This window comes from Cuculus canorus, chromosome 4 (genome assembly GCF_017976375.1).
Source record: "Cuculus canorus isolate bCucCan1 chromosome 4, bCucCan1.pri, whole genome shotgun sequence".
In the NCBI taxonomy this organism is placed as follows: Eukaryota; Metazoa; Chordata; class Aves; order Cuculiformes; family Cuculidae; genus Cuculus; species Cuculus canorus.
In genome coordinates this window covers 57419730-57438492 of record NC_071404.1, presented here as the reverse complement: position 1 = coordinate 57438492, position 18763 = coordinate 57419730, and the positions used below count along the sequence as shown (strand labels likewise).

The following is an 18763-nucleotide window of genomic DNA, read 5'->3' as shown; positions in this document are numbered from 1 at the left end:
GCAATAAAATGCCACGAAAATGCTGTAACAACCAAGGACTGTTACCTGTTAAACAATTGACACAAACCTTATCTTATAACATATGTGCATATTGTCAGTGTTGTATGTGTTCGGTACCATGTATAGTTTAAATATTCATACCATCGTGCTATTCTTATTGAGTGGTCGTAAACAATATTGTATAGGTATATTAAGCCAGCTCTCGAAAGAGTGGTTCTGTGTGTGTATGCATGTGTGTGTGTTTAAAGCGCTTTAAACGTTTGTAAGATTTGCAAATTGGGTTTTGGTCATAGGAGCTTGAGCCTCTGTTTGTTTCGATTAATCTTAAAAATGCAACTCTGAGACCTTTCAATCTCAAACGTCCACTAAGCCGGCAAAGAGGTAGATTTACCTGGGACCTTTGAAGTGAAAGGCTGCAGAGGACACAATTTCAAACTGAAAAAAAAAAAAACCAAACCAAAAAAAACAAAAAAAAACCAAAAACCCCCAAAAGAACGTAGACAATAGAAAAAGAAAATGGAAAAAAAACCCAGCCCTGTGGCTGTGTGTGAGGTTTCCCCCCTCGCCCATTCCTCCCCACCCTTACTCCTGATATGTGAAGGTTTTTTGTTTTGTTTCAGCTCGGCAGTCCTTATCTTTCTCTAGGGGAGTAACAATTTATGAAGAACACTCTGCATTCCAGTGTCCGTTATAAGAACCATTTGATGAACTGGCACTGCAGACATTGAGGGATATGCTGAGAGATAAAGGACTTGTTGTTGCACCTGAAAAAGTACAAAGGTCAGCTCTGTGGAAGTATTTGGGCTGGTGCATTTCTGATGCCCAAATCCCACCACAGAAAATCGAACTGACAACCAGTTTATGAACTGTTAAAGATGTTCAAACATTGTTAGGGAATATTCAATGGGTCCACCCGTTGTGTGGACATTTCCAACTCTGATATTGCTCCCTTGACTGTGTTGTTGCACAATGCCGACACAGCCTCCAAAATTGAGCTTACCGCAGATCAGAGGACTCTTTTACAAAAAATCAGTTGTCGCTTACAAAATATCTTGGTCATCTTGGAAGATACTGAATTTACCGATATCGCTTTTGGTATGTAACAATAGCGAATCCCCATATGCAGTCATCTGTCAATGGCAAAACAAAAGAGGGGAATCTGGGAAGGACAGAGACCTGAATGACCCTGCCATTGCCAGTACCACGAGAACTGATAAAGCTGAATCATTCTGGGTATTGGAATGGGTGTTTCTGGGTGGAATGAATGAAGAAAGCTGTAATTGTGGGAATTGTGATCCCTGGGTGTTGCATAATTGTGGTGACTGTGATAATAATCAGTGGCCCTGTAATACGGACTATTAAGGATCAAAATTGGAAGAAAGTAAAAGAAAACTGTAGGCATTCTTGTAATTGGAAACGGTATCGAAAATGAGGCAGTTTTGGCTGTGTTTAGTATGTTTAAAACTAGTCATTGCAGTCTACCACCTAGCATTGTTTGATCTGTGGCAAAATGTACGGGTTACTCTTGTACAAGTCTTGAACATTACTAGTTTTGTGCCAGTTTGGCGACCCCAAGCTTACCGTTTGTGACTTGTCTTATAGGAGTACCCATAAAAAAGAAAAAAAAAAAGAAAAAAAGAAAAAAAATGAAAACAAATATTTTTTTTTTAACTTTAATCAAACAATGCAAGAGTTGAAGTTACAGTTTAACATCACTAGTAACTTACCCTTTCGATGGGAAAACCAGAGCGAAGCATTCGATAAATATGATAATTGGGATAACAAACTTCCAATTGGATCCAAACCACAAGAACTTGAACTTGTGGATTCACTGAATGCTACGTATTGTTTTTTGGGTTTTTTTTTTTTTTAAGGTTTAGCATCATGGTCTGAGGTATAGAAGGAAACAAGACTAGCGGACCAAGCAGCACCAACAATAATTAATCCCATGGGGAACAGCAGTGATTGGGAGCGGAAATGGTGCAACATTACAATGCGAAATAAAACTCACTCTGCTCCTGGCCCTGTATTACCAAGACGATTACCACCAGGATACCTTTCGATCTGTGGTAATCGAGCGTGGGCAGGCATGCCCTCTAACCCAAAGGGTGGACCATGTACCATTGGTCAGCCCAGTCTGGACGTTCCATATCATCATCCAAATCAAACTCATCCCACAAGGTGGAAAAGAGACCTGAATTATGGAATTTTTGGGAAAGATTTTTGCATTTCTTTTGCTATCAAGAGTCGCAGCCATAAATGATGGAGTCGACGGGAGACAAGCACATCCGATGATGATCAGCAAGTCTCGATTTATTGATACGATAGGCATGCTTTTATAATAGCAGTAATAAGGCTCATACATATTACAAAAGTAAGGCTCATCATTGGTCCGATACAGAGTGTCAGCCCTGCCTCTATTGCTACATTCCTAGGATGTTTGTGGTTTTTCTAGGTCCTGTTTTTATCTCCTGTTATCGCCTAACTTCTTGCTCAGGGAGACTGTGGCCTTGTACGAGGCTGTTATTATTTCACCAGCTGTATTTTCTCACGTCCCTTCTCCTCAAGCCATGTCTCTACAAAAACTCTCCTCACATAAAAGCGCATAAAAACTTAGAATAATTATTTTGTTCGGTAGTGAAGCAAGCCAACGTGACAAGTCGAATTTTGTCTGTACTGGCTGCAGACACTTTCTCCTGCGGCGAGTTCAACGGTGGCCCTGGCCCTGGCCCCAGAACTCTGCGGAGAGGCCTCTCACTGTCCGCTGTCCCACTCACAGGTCTCCCAGCAGCAACAGGAGTTGGTGAGAAGTGGGCTGGAGGAGCCCAGCAGCGGGGAAACATCTTTGGGATTCTCATCAGGCTTCGAGGTTCTTGCCTGTCATTGATGTCTGTGTCCTGTACTCCTTACCATGTACTGTTTAGAGACACTCCCTGGGCGTCAGGAGCAAGAAACTCACTTCTTTCCCTATACACAACTTGTAGGTCAGGGAAGGAGACTGTGGAATCCAGCCTGCTTGAGGCTCGGCAGCACTTATCTCAGCTGGAGATCACCAGGAGTCAGCTTGAAATCCAAGTTCATGCAGTCATGCAGACCAAGGAAGCGATGCAGGGTGAGAGGTTCATGTGCTTTGTTTTTGATGATCACCGTGCCGAGGGAAGATGGGGTAGAAATAGCTCTCTGTTTGCAGTGCTTGTGATGAGTAATGGAGCTGGAGCTGGATCTTTCCTACCCTGAAATTCAGATGGCGTCAGGTCATTAAAGTCAGAAACACAGTCTGTGTAGAATCTCATCTTGCCATTTGTGGTGTTTGCAGGGGAACTGAAGTTCCTTCAACAGGAGCTGGAAGCAGAGAGATCTCTCACGAGGCAAGAACGGGAAGAGACGTCACAGCAGCTCTTACTGACCAAACAGCAGTATGACAGTGCCTTCGAACTTCAGCAGAGTGCCCATGAAGTAGAAATAAAGAAGCTCCTGCAAGACCTGGTAGGAAACACCACGCTTCTGAATTCTTCAAGGAAGCTTTGTGGTCTGGCTTTAGGAGAATAATGGCCTGAGTGGGTGAGATGGCAGATACTGTCTGTCACAGGTGGCACGTTGCTAGGCCAGGCAGTAGAGTGAGTGGCTCCTACTTGCGGGCAGGTGAAGGGCCTCGGGACATCAAAAGCAGTGTGACCATCAGGTTGAGGGCGGGGATTCTGCCTGTCTAGTGTTGTGCTCTCCTGAGACTTCACCTGGAGTCCTGCGTGCAGTTCTGGAGTCGTCAACATAGGAGGGACATGGATGTGTTAGAGCGAGTGCAGAGGAGGCCACAGTGATGATCTGAGGGCTGTCACACCTCCCATTGGAGGAGAGGCTGAGAGAGTTGAGGTTGTTCAGCGTGGAGAAGTAAAAGCTCTGGGGACACCTTCTAGCTGCCTTCCAGTACTTAAAGGAGGCCTACAGGAAAGCTGGGGAGGGTCTCTTTATCGGGGAGTGCAGGGATAGGATGAGGGGGAGCAGTTTTAAGCTGAGAGAGGGGAGCTTTAGGTGAGATCTTAGGAAGGCAGTTTTTCCTGTGGGGGTGGTGAGGCACTGAGCCAGGTTGCCCAGAGAAGTCACGGATGTCCCATCGCTGGAGGTGTTCAAGGCCAGGTTGGATGACCTTTGAGCAACCTGATCCAGTGGGAGGTGTCCCCACCCATGGTGGTAGGGTTGGAACTGGATGAGCTTTAAGGTCCTTTCCAACGCAAAGCATTCTACGATTCTAGGATTCTGACTGTTCTGGGTGTGTTAGTTCAGGCACAGGTTTGGTGTGGGTCTATGATGAGTTCACCGGAAGATTGGGTATATTTATTGTGGACCTTGGCTTGCCAGTAATTCACCTTTCTTCTGTGGAAACAAGTGTGCACATCCTCAGCCGTGTCTGCCCGCCTGGTGTAGGGCTGCTGCTGGTTTCCCGATAATACTCTGCCGTTCTTGTTGCATTTTAATTTACACTGGTTTACACTGGCAAAATGTTTACCCTTTCTACGCTGAGGGCAGATGTTAGGTGTATGCTTTTATGGGCTTGACTATGTTGAAGACCAAGCTGAGCTTGCAGGATTGGATCCCCTCTGAGCTGGGGATTCATCTCTAGCTGGCCTCTTGCCTTTTGCCAGTATGAGCAACTGAATGTGGAAACGTTCCTTTTTCTGTGCAAGCCAGACCTCCTTCTCCATAGTCTATCTGACTGTCTTTTATTTCCTCTGTGCTTCTGTGGTTGTAGCTGGAAGAAGAGACTGAGGCTTTGTCAAGGAGAGTGGACGAGACGGAGAGAAGAAAGATCTCTGAGCAGGAGAAGCTGCAGCTGTGTGAAAGAATGAATGAAGAGCTCTCTGCAGAGAAAGCCCACCTGGAGCAGCTGTTGAAGAAGGCAGAGGAGCAAGAGAAGGGGCTGCAGGTGGAACTGATGGCACTGAGGAGGGAGAAGGAAGAAAGCCAAGAGGAACTCCAAGTGAGACCCAGACCCTGGTGCTTCTGGATGGGCGTTTGTCTGCTGGGCTCAGTGAAGCTGTGGCTGTTGTATTCTGTGGGTTTTTTGTCACGCAGGCACTTGGTGGTGGTGGAGGGGAGAAGTCTTTTGTGTGCTTCCTGTGGGAAAGGTGTTGGTGACTTGCAGAGCTGTCTTGCAATTTTCTGAGTTGTTCTCTGCTTCTACAGATGCCTTGAATCCACCTGTCTGTGTTGGCCCCCTTTTTTGGTTTTTGACAAGCAGCAGAGAGATGACTGTGTTGTCCATGAGTCTGAGCGGGGCTTTTGCTCAGCCTTTCCTGAAAATTTCCAAGACTGGAATGGATTCTGGTAAAATGTCATTTGGTGAGGTGGCACTTGAGTGCATGCTTTTGTCCTGAAAGAGCTGTCTGGTTCCAGGCCACCCCCGAGGGCCTTCCCCATCCCGTTCAGGTCAGCAGTGCTGGTGCCTTTTGGCAGCGCAGAATATCAGTGCATGCGCAGTGGATGTTCTTTAGCTTTCCACCCCTGGTCCAGCCCTTTCTCCTGCGGCGAGTTCAACAGTGGCCCTGGCCCTGGCCCCAGAACTCTGGGGAGAGGCCTCTCACTGTCCGCTGTCCCACTCACAGGTCTCCCAGCAGCAACAGGAGTTGGTGAGAAGTGGGCTGGAGGAACTGCGACAGGAGTGCTCTCGCCAAGCAGATGCCCTGGCCAAGATGTCCAGAGAGAAGGAACTGCTGGTACAGGAGAAGGCTGACCTTGAGGTGCGCCTGAGAGACACAGAGTGGGACAGACGAGGCCTTTCAGAGCAGCTGGCAGAGGCCAGGTAAGGTCAGGGAGGAGACCTGAGACAGGACATTATTTAATGTCTGTAATTAGAGAGTATACGATGATCTGAGTATACGATGATCTGATTGTTAGTTTTTTGATGGCTAAAGCTGGCAAAGCTCTCCTGAGCCTTGGGCTTGTGGTTGTGCCCCTTGTCCATTCCTTTGTGGAGTCCAAAGCAAGCGCACTTGGCTCTGATGGGAGGGATAATTAAACCACACAGACCTTTACTGAACCCTGAGTTTTCTCTCTGGTTCTGAGCATTTCTTCTTCTGTGCATTTAAACACAGATCTTTCCTTCTCAAGGAGTTTAGCATGTGGTCTTCACAACTCAAGGCTATTACATATGGATGTTGTGAGTAGGACACTGGCATTTAGGCTGAAGTTAGAGGCCAGTGGTAAAAATCATGTGCATGTGGGCCTTCTGTTTCTGAGCTAACTCCTGTTAAGTGTGATGCAGGAGCCAGAGTTGGATAGCCCAGCAGCAGGGAAACGTCTTTGGGATTCTCATCAGGCTTCGGGGTTCTTGCCCGTCATTGATGTCTGGGTCCTGTACTCCTTACCATGTACTGTTTAGAGACACTCTCTGCCCTGGGTGTCAGGAGCTAGAAACTCACTTCTTTCCCTATACACAACTTGTAGGTCAGGGAAGGAGACTGTGGAATCCAGCCTGCTTGAGGCTCGGCAGCGCTTATCTCAGCTGGAGATCACCAGGAGTCAGCTGGAAATCCAACTTCATGCAGTCATGCAGACCAAGGAAGTGATGCAGGGTGAGAGCTTCATGTGCTTTGTTTTTGATGATCACCGTGCCGAGGGAAGATGGGGTAGAAATAGCTCTCTGTTTGCAGTGCTTGTGATGAGTAATGGAGCTGGAGATGGATCTTTCCTACCCTGGAATTCAGATGGCCTCTGGTCAGTAAAGTCAGAAACACAGTCTGTGTAGAATCTCATCTTGCCATTTGTGGTGTTTGCAGGGGAATTGAAGTTCCTTCAACAGGAGCTGGAAGCAGAGAGATCTCTCACGAGGCAAGAACGGGAAGAGACGTCACAGCAGCTCTTGGTGACCAAACAGCAGTATGACAGTGCCTTCGAACTTCAGCAGAGTGCCCACGAAGTGGAAATAAAGAAGCTCCTGCAAGACCTGGTAGGAAACAGCATGCTTCTGAATTCTTCAAGCAAGCTTTGTGGTCTGGCTTTAGGAGAATAATGGCCTGAGTGGGTGAGATGGCAGATACCATCTGTCAGAGGTGGCACGTTGCTAGGCCAGGCAGTAGAGTGAGTGGCTCGTACTTGCGGGCAGGTGAAGGGCCTCGGGACATCAAAAGCAGTGTGACCATCAGGTTGAGGGCGGGGATTCTGCCTGTCTAGTGTTGTGCTCTCCTGAGATGTCACCTGGAGTCCTGCGTGCAGTTCTGGAGTCGTCAGCATAGGAGGAACAGGGATGTGTTAGAGCGAGTGCAGAGGAGGCCACAGTGATGATCTGAGGGCTGTCACACCTCCCATTGGAGGAGAGGCTGAGAGAGTTGAGGTTGTTCAGCGTGGAGAAGTAAAAGCTCTGGGGACACCTTCTAGCTGCCTTCCAGTACTTAAAGGAGGCCTGCAGGAAAGCTGGGGAGGGTCTCTTTATCGGGGAGTGCAGGGATAGGATGAGGGGGAGCGGTTTTAAGCTGAAAGAGGGGGGCTTTAGATGAGATCTTAGGAAGGCGGTTTTTCCTGTGGGGGTGGTGAGGCAGTGAGCCAGGTTGCCCAGAGACGTCATGGATGTCCCATCGCTGGAGGTGTTCAAGGCCAGGTTGGATGACCTTTGAGCAACCTGATGCAGTGGGAGGTGTCCCCGCCCATGGTGGTAGGGTTGGAACTGGATGGGCTTTAAGGTCCTTTCCAACTCAAAGCATTCTATCATTCTAGGATTCTGACTGTTCTGGATGTGTTAGTTCAGGCACAGGTTTGGTGTGGGTCTATGATGAGTTGATCAGAAGATTGGGTATATTTATTGTGGACCTTGGCTTGGACTCCATGTCTTTTCCTTCACTCCTCAGGCAAGCGAACGGAAAGAGGTAGAAGAGATGCAGAAGAAATGGGAAAGTGAGAAGGCAGAGAGAGAGGAAGAGGCTGAGAAGAAGCTGTTAGATTTGAAGCAGAAGGTTGCTGCCATGCAAGCTGAACAAGAAGAGGAGCGAGCCAGAGCTGAAAATGCCAGGCAAGAGGTAAAGACTGTAAAAAAGAGAATTTCTGTGATTTTTCTGCAAGGTCAGAGGTGTGGGAGGTGGCTGGATGTTGGGATATTGGGCTGTGTGGAGCACGCCTTTACATGTTTTCCTGCAGTGAATTTGGTTAGGTGAAAGGTGAGTAAGGCTATCTTTGGGCTAGAAGGAGACCTCTGCTAGTAAGCCAGGCAGAAACTCACCTCACTGTGTGGAAGACCAAACTGAGTTTATAGGACTGATTCCCCACGGGGCTGGAGTTTTCGTCTGCGGGTAATGCGGGTGCATTGCAGGGTTGTTGACAAAAGCAAAAGATTTTGAAAGGCTTCTCTGAAGTATTTCTTAGCCCAGAAGACACCCCTGTTTTACTGCTGTGCTTTAAGTCACCTGCCGGTAAGGTTCTTTGTGCCCAGATCTGCTGGTGTAGCACTGAGAGTCCTCCCTGTGTCCTACCCAAGGTCGTCTTTGTGCAGACTGCCGAAGGACAGCAGTACTCCTACTGTGCCTATGCAGCAGTACTCCTACTGTGTCCTCCTCTGCCTATGGGCTTTGAACTGAGGGCAGTCCTTAGAGACGACAGCGTGTCCCTGGAATGTCAGTACTTTAACCAAGTCTACTGAATACCTTAAAACTGAAGTAATTTTCACCAAAGCCCACTTAGAATACATGACTTTTCCTGAAGGAGCCGCTAGCTTCATCCCTCTGGCAGCCTTGCATTTAGTGCTAAGTGGGTGCAGAAGTCGCTATTGAAAGACACCCAGGACACAGCCAAAGACGAGGAAAAGCCTCACTGGCAAGGCAAGGCACTTGAGCAATGCCACACATTTCCCTGTTAGATGACTAAGAGTTTGTTGGAGATTCAATCACATTGTGAATGGATTGTGAATAGACGGTGTTTTTCCTGCCAATCTCTTTTGCAAAGCTGTGTCTCCAGGTGGGCAGCTAATGACCTAGGAGACCAGCGGCATAGTGCTTTCTGAACATATGAGCCCGTCAGTCTTTGAGTCATACCATGCCAAGGTTAAACTCATCTTCTCCTTCTTTCTATGCAGAAGAATGTTTTATTCTTCTGATTATTCTTAGTAGAGCCAGCTAACAGACCGAAGGGAGGTAACGAGAAACTGCCACGTGAGTTGTAGGACTGAGAAGGCAAGGACAAATACAGGCTGGGCAGATAAGAGATTGAGAACAGCCCTTCTGGGAAGGGCTTGGGGTTGCTCATGGGTGAGAAGGCGGGGAGGGATTCTGACCGTCTACTCTGCTTTCCCGAGACGTCACCTGGAGTCCTGCGTGCAGTTCTGGAGTCGTAGCATAGGAAGGACCTGGATCTATTAGAGCGAGTCCAGAGGAGGGCGCAAAGATGATCTGAGGGCTGGTGTACTTCTGCTGTGAGGACAGGTTGAGAGAGTTGGGGTTGTTCACCCTGGAGAAGTAAAATCTCTGGGGAAACCTTCTAGCTGCCTTCCAGTACTTAAAGGAGGCCTACAGGAAAGGTAGAGAGGGGCTCTCTAGTAGGGAGTGCAGGGGTAATGGCTTTAAGCTGGAAGGGGAGAGATCTAGATGAGATCTTAGGAAGACGGTTTTTCCTGTGAGGGTGGTGAGACACTGGCACAGGTTGCCCAGAGTAGTCGTGGATGTCGCATCCCTGGAGATGTTCTAGGCCAGATTGGATGGGGCTTTGAGCAGCCTGATCCAGTGGGAGGTGTCCCTGCCTATGTCCCATGGCAGGGGAGTTGGAACTGGGTGATCTTGAAGGTCCCTTCTGACCCAAACCATTCTAGGATTCTACGATTCTACTCGACTGCAGGCCCTGAAAGCACGGAGCGTGGTAAGCTCCAGAGATCAGCAATGGGAAGGAAAGGTTACAACAGAAGCAGAGCTGGGTAGAAAAGCACAAAGATGTGTCCGAATGAATGTGATATTGAGACTGAAAAAAGAAAAAGTTGTAGCTGTTGGCAGGTCCCAGTGTTAGCGTAGAGACAGACACATAACCAGTCCAGGTAGGTTATATGTGGTGCTTTATTTCGAGGCCCCGGGAACCTGGGGTATACCCAAATCAGGTTCCGAGACCATCCCGGCGTATCGTGTCCCGTTTTCTACATAACTACTTCCATCTGTAAAAAGTTCTTGATCAGGCTGTTCAAGTGGGGTATCCTTTAAGTCAGCCCTTGTTGCATGAGTGTGTTCGATAACTTCCACACAGTCATGTTCCAAAGGGCCGTCTTCCATAGGTACTCCTAAGAAGGCTGCTGGATTTAACAAATTAGTTGTTTTTAAACTTACATCATCTTGTTCGGTCAGTACTGCCTGGTATTTCATCATCCTGCTAGGGGAAAGCCAATACCCCCCTTTTTGCTCTAGGACTGTTAACACCATATGAGGCACATATACCTCAATATGCTTCCCCAAAGTCAGTTTTCTGGCTTCTTGTATCAGGGTCACCGTTGCTGCTACCGCTCTCAAACATGATGGCCAGCCAGCACTCACAGGGTCTAATTGTTTAGAAAAGTACCCTACTGGTCGTTTCCAGCTTCCTAACTTCTGTGTCAAGACCCCTAGTGCCAGCCGTTGCCTTTCATGGACAAACAACTGGAAGTCCTTAGTTAAATCTGGCAGGGCTAATGCTGGTGCCTTAGTCAGGGCTTCTTTTAATTTCTTAAAGGCCTCCCTCTGAGGTCCTTCCCAGATGAAAGTTGGTGACTTCTGTGCCTCATACAGAGGTTTTGCTATAAGTCCATAATCCAGTATCCACAACCTACACCAGCCTGCCATACCCAAGAATGTCCTTAATTCATGTAAATTTTGAGGCTCTGGAATCGCACAGATTGCTCTAATACGATCCATTCCTAGTCGTCGTTGTCCCTGTGTTATTTCGCAACCCAAATATAATACAGTTGTGCAGGCAATTTGAGCTTTCTCTTTCGAGACTTTGTACCCGTTAAGGCCTAATTGGTTTAAAATTCCAATTGTCACCTGGATACATACTGATTTGTGTTCTGTTGCAATTAAAATATCATCCACATATTGTAGCAGAAGATATTGTGACCGTGGTACCTGAAATTTCTCCTGCATTGTCCATGATTCCAATTCTTTTGCCAGCTGGTTCCCAAAAAGCGTTGGACTGTTCTTGAATCCCTGTGGAAGCCTTGTCCATGTTAACTGCATTTTTCGTCCATTATGTGGGTTCTCCCATTCAAAAGCGAAGAGTTTCCTACTATCTTTGTCGAGAGGAATACAGAAGAAGGCATCTTTTAAATCAAGTACTGTAAACCATTTGTATTTCTCCTTCACAGATGTTAACAATGTGTATGGGTTAGCTACTACCGGGTGTATATCTTTCGTGATTTCATTAATAGCCCTTAAGTCCTGTACTAATCTATATTCTCCATTTGGTTTCTTTACTGGGAAAATTGGGGTATTATATTCTGATTCACATTCTTCTAATATTCCAAATTTTAAAAATTTTTCAATAATTTTCACTATCCCATATCGGGCCTCTAATTTGATGGGATATTGTTTTATTCGCACTGGTTTCTTTCCTTCCTTCAATTCTACTACTATCGGTTGAGCCATTTTCGATTTCCCTGGTATATCAGTTTCCCATACTGTAGGGATCACTGCCTCTTCTACTTCTCTGGGTATTTGAACTTTTGGATTTTCCTTCAACACTAGTATCTGTCCTGACTTCGATTCTGGAACTTGCATAATCAATTCTCCATTCTCAAAGACAATTCTCGCATTTAATTTAGATAACAAATCCCGTCCCAGCAGGGAGATTGGACAATCAGGCATATACAAAAATTCATGCCATATTTCCTTTCCCCCAAATCGTAATTCTAGGGGTTGCATGAATGGCCGGGTTTCCTCTTTCCCTGTGGCTCCCACTATTGTAGTTGTCTTTTTCCCTATCTGTCCACATAAATCATTTAAAACCGAGTATGTTGCACCAGTATCTACTAAAAATTGCACCTCCTTTCCCCCTAGTCTTACTTTCACTAGGGGTTCATCCTTTCCTGATCCTAGTCAGCTCTGATTCTCATAGTCTCCCAAAACCATTGCCTTGGCTACTTCGGTGTTTCCAAATGGGTTTCCCGGCTGCAAACTCTGCCTCATTCTGTACGGGCACGCATTCTTCCAATGTCCCTCCTGCCTGCAATATGCACATTGGTTAATGCCTAATCTATTCAGCCTAGGTCCTAAGTCATTAGGCAAGCAATTAAATCCAGCCCCCCTTCCCCGTCCGCGCATCGAGCCTCTTCCTCTACCTCGACCTGCAGGGTTGTGCTGGCCTCTGCCCTGCATCACCGCCAGTAGATGTCGCTGTTGCCTTTGAGAACTCTCCCTTTCGCGGTTATTGTACACTTTCCAAGCAGTCTCTAATAGTCTATCCAAATTACGCAGCTCCGCGCCCTCCAGTTTTTGCAGTTTCTTTCTAATATCATCCTGCGACTGCCCTAAGAAAATCAGGGCCAGCTGCACCTTAGCTTGCTCTGTTTCTACGTCTAAATCTGTGTATTTCCTCGCCACCTCTTTAAGCCGCTCCAAAAACGCAGACGGGGATTCTGTTTTCTCTTGCCTGACATTATACAGTTTCGACCAATTAATTGTTTTTGGCATAGCATTTTGTACTCCAACAACTATCCATTCCTGGTATCTCCTCAGATTTCCCATTCCTCTCGCAGTATTACAATCCCACATGGGATCTTCAGTTGGAAAATTCTGATCAACTGTCCCTGTGACAATCCCCTGCCTAATGTCTTCTCTAACTCGCTCACGGGCAGTTCTCAACACCATTTCCTTCTCTGTGGAGTCCATTAGAGTATCTAGTAATACCTGTATATCATCCCAATCAGGATTTTGGGTTTTCAGAATCATCTTTACAACTCGTGCCACTTTACTCGGGTTCTCCCGATAAGTTCCAGCAGATTGTTTCCAGAGCATCAGATCTCCTGGAGTGAAAGGTACTTTAACATACACGGGTCCTTCTGGCCCAACCCCCTGCCGAAGCGGTGCTAATATAGCACTGGGTGCCTGCTGTTTAACTTGAATATCCCGTTGCCGTGTTCGGTGGGATACTGGGGTAGTGGAATACTCCTGTTCTTCTATTTCTACCTCATCCTCCCCATCACCTTCTACTCCAGTATCTCTGGGGGCTAGTGGGGCCGACGGAGCCACTAATGAATCAAAATCATCATCCTCCTTATGCTGCAAAACATTTTCCACTGCGAGACATTTCATACATTTCTTCTCAGTCACACATCCCTTACACTGCTCATCCGATTTTGTACTAACGACCATTATCCCACACGCCTTCTTCCACTCCTCTTTCCCTCTCAAAATAAGGAACAGTTCTACATATGGTATCTCATCCCATTTGCCCTCATGCCTACAAAACTGCATCAATTGTAGGATGGTACTATAGTCTAAAGTTCCATTCTCAGGCCAACGAACCTGACCCTCTAAATCATACTGTGTCCACCATACATTACAATACTCAACCAATTTCCTTTTCCGCATTTCTTGCCCAAACTGCCCCTCTTTCCAATGCATCAGAATACACCCTAACGGTGATGACTTAGGTATCGGTGGCATTTTATAACAATCCAGACCAGTACCAAACAACAAACTAAACGAACTTCCACGTAACAAATAATACAGATTACTGAAAAATACAAGATCAGAACACTTGTTGCCGAACCTGCAAAACAAATAATACAGAGTAGGAATGATACGGGTAACAAATAATACAGATTACTGGAAAATACAGAACAGATCACTAATACCGAGAATGCAGAACAGATCACTGATGCCGAGCCTGCAGAGCTTTCGCTGCTGTCTTACGGACGGCGCCTAGGCTTTCCTCCGGAGCTCCCTAGCCCAACCAAGCGTAGCTTTCGCCGCGTCTAACAGGCAGGCTTTTACCAGACAGATTCAGAAAATATGGTACCTTTCCGATTTGGGCACAGGACCCGTAGGAAAATTTAGCACTATTCCCAATTAGGCAGATGACCCGACAAAGTTGGTACCATTCCCGATAAAGCACCGTGTCTTACCGATAGCCCAGGTCCGTCGGGGGCAGCGGAGGTCGGCTGCAGTCGATGGAGCTCCCCGAGAATCACTCGGTGCCGGCTGGAGCGAGATCGATGCGGGCCGCCTCAGCAATGCCCACGAAGTCCCATCTGGGTCGCCAAAACTGTTAGCGTAGAGACAGACACATAACCAGTCCAGGTAGGTTATATGTGGTGCTTTATTTCGAGGCCCCGGGAACCTGGGGTATACCCAAATCAGGTTCCGAGACCATCCCGGCGCGTCCGCAATTTAATCCTAAAGTGTTTCATAATCTAATGTATATTCAACAGATTACATCATTTTTCATGCATATGTATTTGAAAATTGTCTCATCATTTGTGGACACCTGCATTTCTTTATCTTCGGTTAACTGCCCTTGGTATGCTTCTGGCCTTCACAAATGTAGACTATGTTCAGATAAGGTTGTTAGTGAAAGCGTAGGCTCTGCTCGGATAAGGTTGTTAGTACATTCTTTCTAAGCACTCCCTAATATCATACTTGTGAAGGTTATATGTGGTCTGTGAGAAAACTGTCACTGTCTACAGATACAAACGAAGTCTGCACAAACTTAACTATAAAGATCAACGAAGTTAAAGGCTAAATACAATACATATCAATTGCCAAATACAATCTACATAACCTATAATTCTAGTCTTACTTAATTAAACTCTAACTCTTCAGCTAAATTAACATTTTCCAACACCAGTAGCTCACTGTCCATTGGTGTTTACAGAATGTCGCAGAAAAGCTGCAGAGAGAGCTGCAGGCAAGTCGGAGCAAGATCGAGGCAGTGGAGAACAGGCATAAGCAAGAAATCAAGACCATCAAAGGGGAAATGAGTATCCTAGTTCAGCAGAGGAATGCTCTACAAAACCAGGTGACTGAAATACTAATAGGTACTCCAGTCATCAAACAGGTGGTCTCTCCCCTTCCTGCCTTTCCATTGCGGAGCAGGCTCATGGGGTTATCCCTCTGACTGCCATGGTAGTGTGGTCTCCATCTCGGCTGGTCTGAAGGAGCCTTACTGCTCAGCTGCTGCCCTGGACAAATGGGCTAGTCCTTTTGCTTGATCACCAGCAGTCATCCGAATGGATTTCTGCTGGCCAGTTACTGCTAGCCTTCTATTCTAAGGTGGTTTTTCAGAGGAATGTGGTGAGCCACTTGCAATTTTAAGCAATTTGGCTGTATCCATTGTCCACCTGGTACTGCCCCAATGGGGTGAAATTTAAAGCTGTTCTTTCCTTTTCCTCACAGAATACGATGTGACTGACAGTGACAAGCTGTAGTATTTGACTACTTTGTTCTGTTTTGCTTGAGGTGGAAGAGTTGACATCTCAGCTAGCAACCTCCAAAGCGTCCCAGCAAGCAATTTGCCACAAAGCTCAGCAAGATCTGAATGAGGCACAGGAACTGTCAAGGAAGAAGATGCTGGAGGCTGTGCACCTGCAGAAGATCCTGGACGAGAAGAGGAGTCGATGGGAGGAGGTAGAACATCAGAACAGAGAGCTGCAAGTGAGTCTACAGTCCTTGGAGAGGAAAAGGAGTCAATGGGAAGAAGTGGAGCGTCACAACGTGAAGCTTCAGACTTCCCTGAAGATCCTTGAGAGTGAAAATGCCAGGTAAATGGAAGCCTGTGAGACTCTCCATTCTGTTGAATGGATTTCCTCTTTCAGATCTTTGCATACACAAGTGGTTCTGGCAGCATTTCATAAAAAGCAGAACTCTCCATGCAGTTGGGTTTCATTCTCTTGATGTTGTGTTTCATTTTCTTTTCCTTTAACCCTTCAGTTACAGTTTCTCTGAAGACAGTGGCTTTCGGAGTAGTCCTTTCCTTCAAAGGAGGTGTTCTTTTGTTAGGTCAGCATGTTACTAGTGTTAAATAAAACTTTCAGGCGTTTCAAACCTGAAACACAGCAAAGGAGGCAGGACGAGCCTCCTGTAGTTCTGCCAGTCTTCAACATGTATCTTCATTGAAGAAGAGAAATAAAAGCAGTGCCCTCTTGCTTCCCGTTTGAGGACTCCTGCAGACTATATAAAGATCTGAGTATTTCCTCCAGGGTTCTACTAGTACTTCTGGTATCACCCTTCATTTCTGTAGCTGAAATGAAGTGCTGGCAAGTCTTAGGAAACTCCCCAAAGATCCCCTTGCTGTCAGTCCCTGCTGTTGCTACCAGTACGTACGAGCTAGAGGAATAAAGTCTCTTTGTTTTTGACAAAGCTCTTCCTTGCGATCTCATTAGTCAAAAGAAAAAATTTCCTGTTCTCCAATGTCTTCATATCCAGACTTTGTTTCTGTTCACATCGGCGTCTCAAAATGATAGGGTATTTTGCCAGTAATTCACCTTTCTTCTGTGGAAACAAGTGTGCACGTCCCCAGGCGTGTCTGCCAGCCTGGTGTAGGGCTGAGCAAGCAGCCTAGTTGTTTAGACAGACCTCAGCAGACAAAGCAATTTTCCCTTGGTGTTAGAAGTCCTAAGAGTTTATTAAGTATTATAGCATGTAGTAATGAGGTGCATGCTCTGTCTTTCAGGCTGACTCAGTCTCTGAAAGAGAAAGAAGAGAAGCTCAGAACTCTGGAAGAAAACAACGTTGCCCAGCACAAGGAGGTGTCTCGGCTTCTTTCTGCTATTGAGCAGGGCCAGCAGCAGTCTTCAGATGACAGAAGAGAAATAGAAGCGCTCAACAACCAGGTAACCTATGCACTAGCATCCTCTTCTCCATAATAACACCTTCAGCTTGTAGGCCTCTCTCTGTTTCCCCTCCCAACAACATTGGGCGCTGGAACAGGCTGCCCAGGGAGGTGGTTGAGTCACCTTGCCTGGAGGTGTTTAAGGGATGGGTGGACGAGGTGCTGAGGGGCATGGTTTAGGGAGTGTTAGGAATGGTTGGACTCGACGACCCAGTGAGTCCCTTCCAACCTTGTGATTCTATGATATGCTCCTTCTTCTTTTGCCCAGACTTTGCCCATTGAGGTCAAGGCTGGATCTGCCACTATTTTCCCCTATTCTTTCGTGGTTCATGGCCTTAAATCTCTGGGGAGAAACCGAAGACTCCTCTGGAGCTTCTCAGTATCAATGTGATAAATGTTGTCCCCAGAAGGTGTTTCTACCTCTGTCAGGCACCAAGGAATCTGGTGAAAGAGAAGCAGTTATTGCAATCTGTGGAAGGCACTTCCATCTCAGCCAGTTCATCTGCTATTTCAGAGATGAACCACGAAGGACGCTGATTGTCCTCCTTCCCGCTCCCAAGCACCCAGGGCAGCCCCACTCTCATTGAAGGAGCAATTTTTTCCAAGTGGAGGGCTGATTCTGCTTGGTGTTGTACAGATTCAATCCAAATCTGAGAAGATGCAGAGTACATGAACGTTGACTAAGACTGCCTCGTCTTCCCCTTCCTTCCACCTCTCATTCTTTGTTTCCCAGACTTTTGCTTTCTTGCCAGGCCATATCTATCTGAATTAGCAGGATAATCGCCTGCTACGTCACATCTTACCTTAAGTAAGAGAAGACAGTCCAGAATAGAGAGATGACCGGTATCGCAGACCATATGGAGAGACTCCAGACAACTACAAGAGCAGAAGAATGTTATTTGTAACAGTGGCTGTTTTTTGGTTTTAACTTCCGCAGTTGCATTCTTCTGAATAAGCAGGAGAAGATGCTGTAGCCACATGAAACTCAGTTATGATTCAGAGCGGTTATTTTCCTAAATTCCAAAGATTTCTGCCCTTGACGTCAAAGACATTTTCAAACTTGTCTCCATTTACATTGTATGGTTTGGGCAATTGTTTGTGTCCAAATGCATATTAGATTTCTAGAAATCTGGATCTGCAAAAAGGGCTGAGAAGACCAAGTTTACTGCAGGTAGAAAGCTGTATCACCCATCTGAGAGAAGCCAGTGAGGAGAAAGTAGAGGCATTTGAGAAAGAAAAGTGCTGATCCAGCTAAATAGCTATGGGAAAACTAGTCCTGATTTCAGACACCGAAGGACAGCCGGTGATCTGCCCATGACTCCTTCAAGAGGGAACGGAAGGTTTCTAGAGGATGGTACCAGGAAAATTGTAGACAGTAGAGGTCTCTCCTAGAGAGAAGAACACTCTCAGAAGAGAGTGTGTTGGTTTGGCCTGTGGAAGGCCAATCAGAAGGAAAAGCTGGAATTTAGTACTGTCCATTTACTCTCCCCAGTGGGTTGATGCTGGCCCTCCTAACCTTTGTGTAGTACCAGCTCACATAGTTTCCTGTCTGAATCCCAGCAGGCTATTGCAGAAGGGGAACAACAATCCTGGCTCTCAGAGAAGAGATTCTTCTTGCGGCAGCTGGAATGTCTGCAGCGAACTGTTGCAAAGCTGGTAGAAGAGAAGATGGAGCTGAAGGAGTTCAATGCTGAGCTGAGGAGGACGCTTAAGGAGGTAAAACAGGCTTTCGTTGCCTCTGCAAAGCCCGACAGTCTGCCAGAGCACTTCACGTGCCCACAGCCAGCACTCTGGAGTACTCTGCATGTTCCTTTCCCTCTTGCTTCTTGTTTGGTGGCAGGTTTCTGTGACCTTTTCTCTCTTCAACGTGCAGGTGGAACGTGAACGAAGGAAGCTGAAGAGATACTTCAAGCATCAGTCGCTGCCAGATGCCTAGGAGAGCTGGGGACCTGCTGTAGCAGGGAAACTGTTATTATGTTATTATTTATGTTATTATTTTCTT

At 46.5% G+C, this 18763-nt stretch overlaps 1 protein-coding gene across 2 annotated transcripts in view; it reads left to right on the top strand.

The window, feature by feature from the left end:
• The window catches only part of LOC128852036 (centrosome-associated protein CEP250-like), a 39642-nt gene extending 20879 nt beyond the window's left edge, over positions 1-18763 (top strand). The window contains exons 9-18 of one of the 2 annotated variants that reach the window (XM_054065409.1): positions 4748-4975; positions 5601-5797; positions 6442-6569; positions 6774-6943; positions 7839-8006; positions 14806-14949; positions 15390-15691; positions 16603-16762; positions 18325-18477; positions 18635-18763. In XM_054065409.1, the coding sequence (XP_053921384.1) occupies positions 4748-4975; positions 5601-5797; positions 6442-6569; positions 6774-6943; positions 7839-8006; positions 14806-14949; positions 15390-15691; positions 16603-16762; positions 18325-18477; positions 18635-18697 (1713 nt within the window). In that variant the 3' untranslated portion in view covers positions 18698-18763. Of the gene's footprint in view, positions 1-4747; positions 4976-5600; positions 5798-6441; positions 6570-6773; positions 6944-7838; positions 8007-14805; positions 14950-15389; positions 15692-16602; positions 16763-18321; positions 18478-18634 lie in introns of both variants that reach the window. The other variant, XM_054065408.1, reaches the window with a different exon arrangement.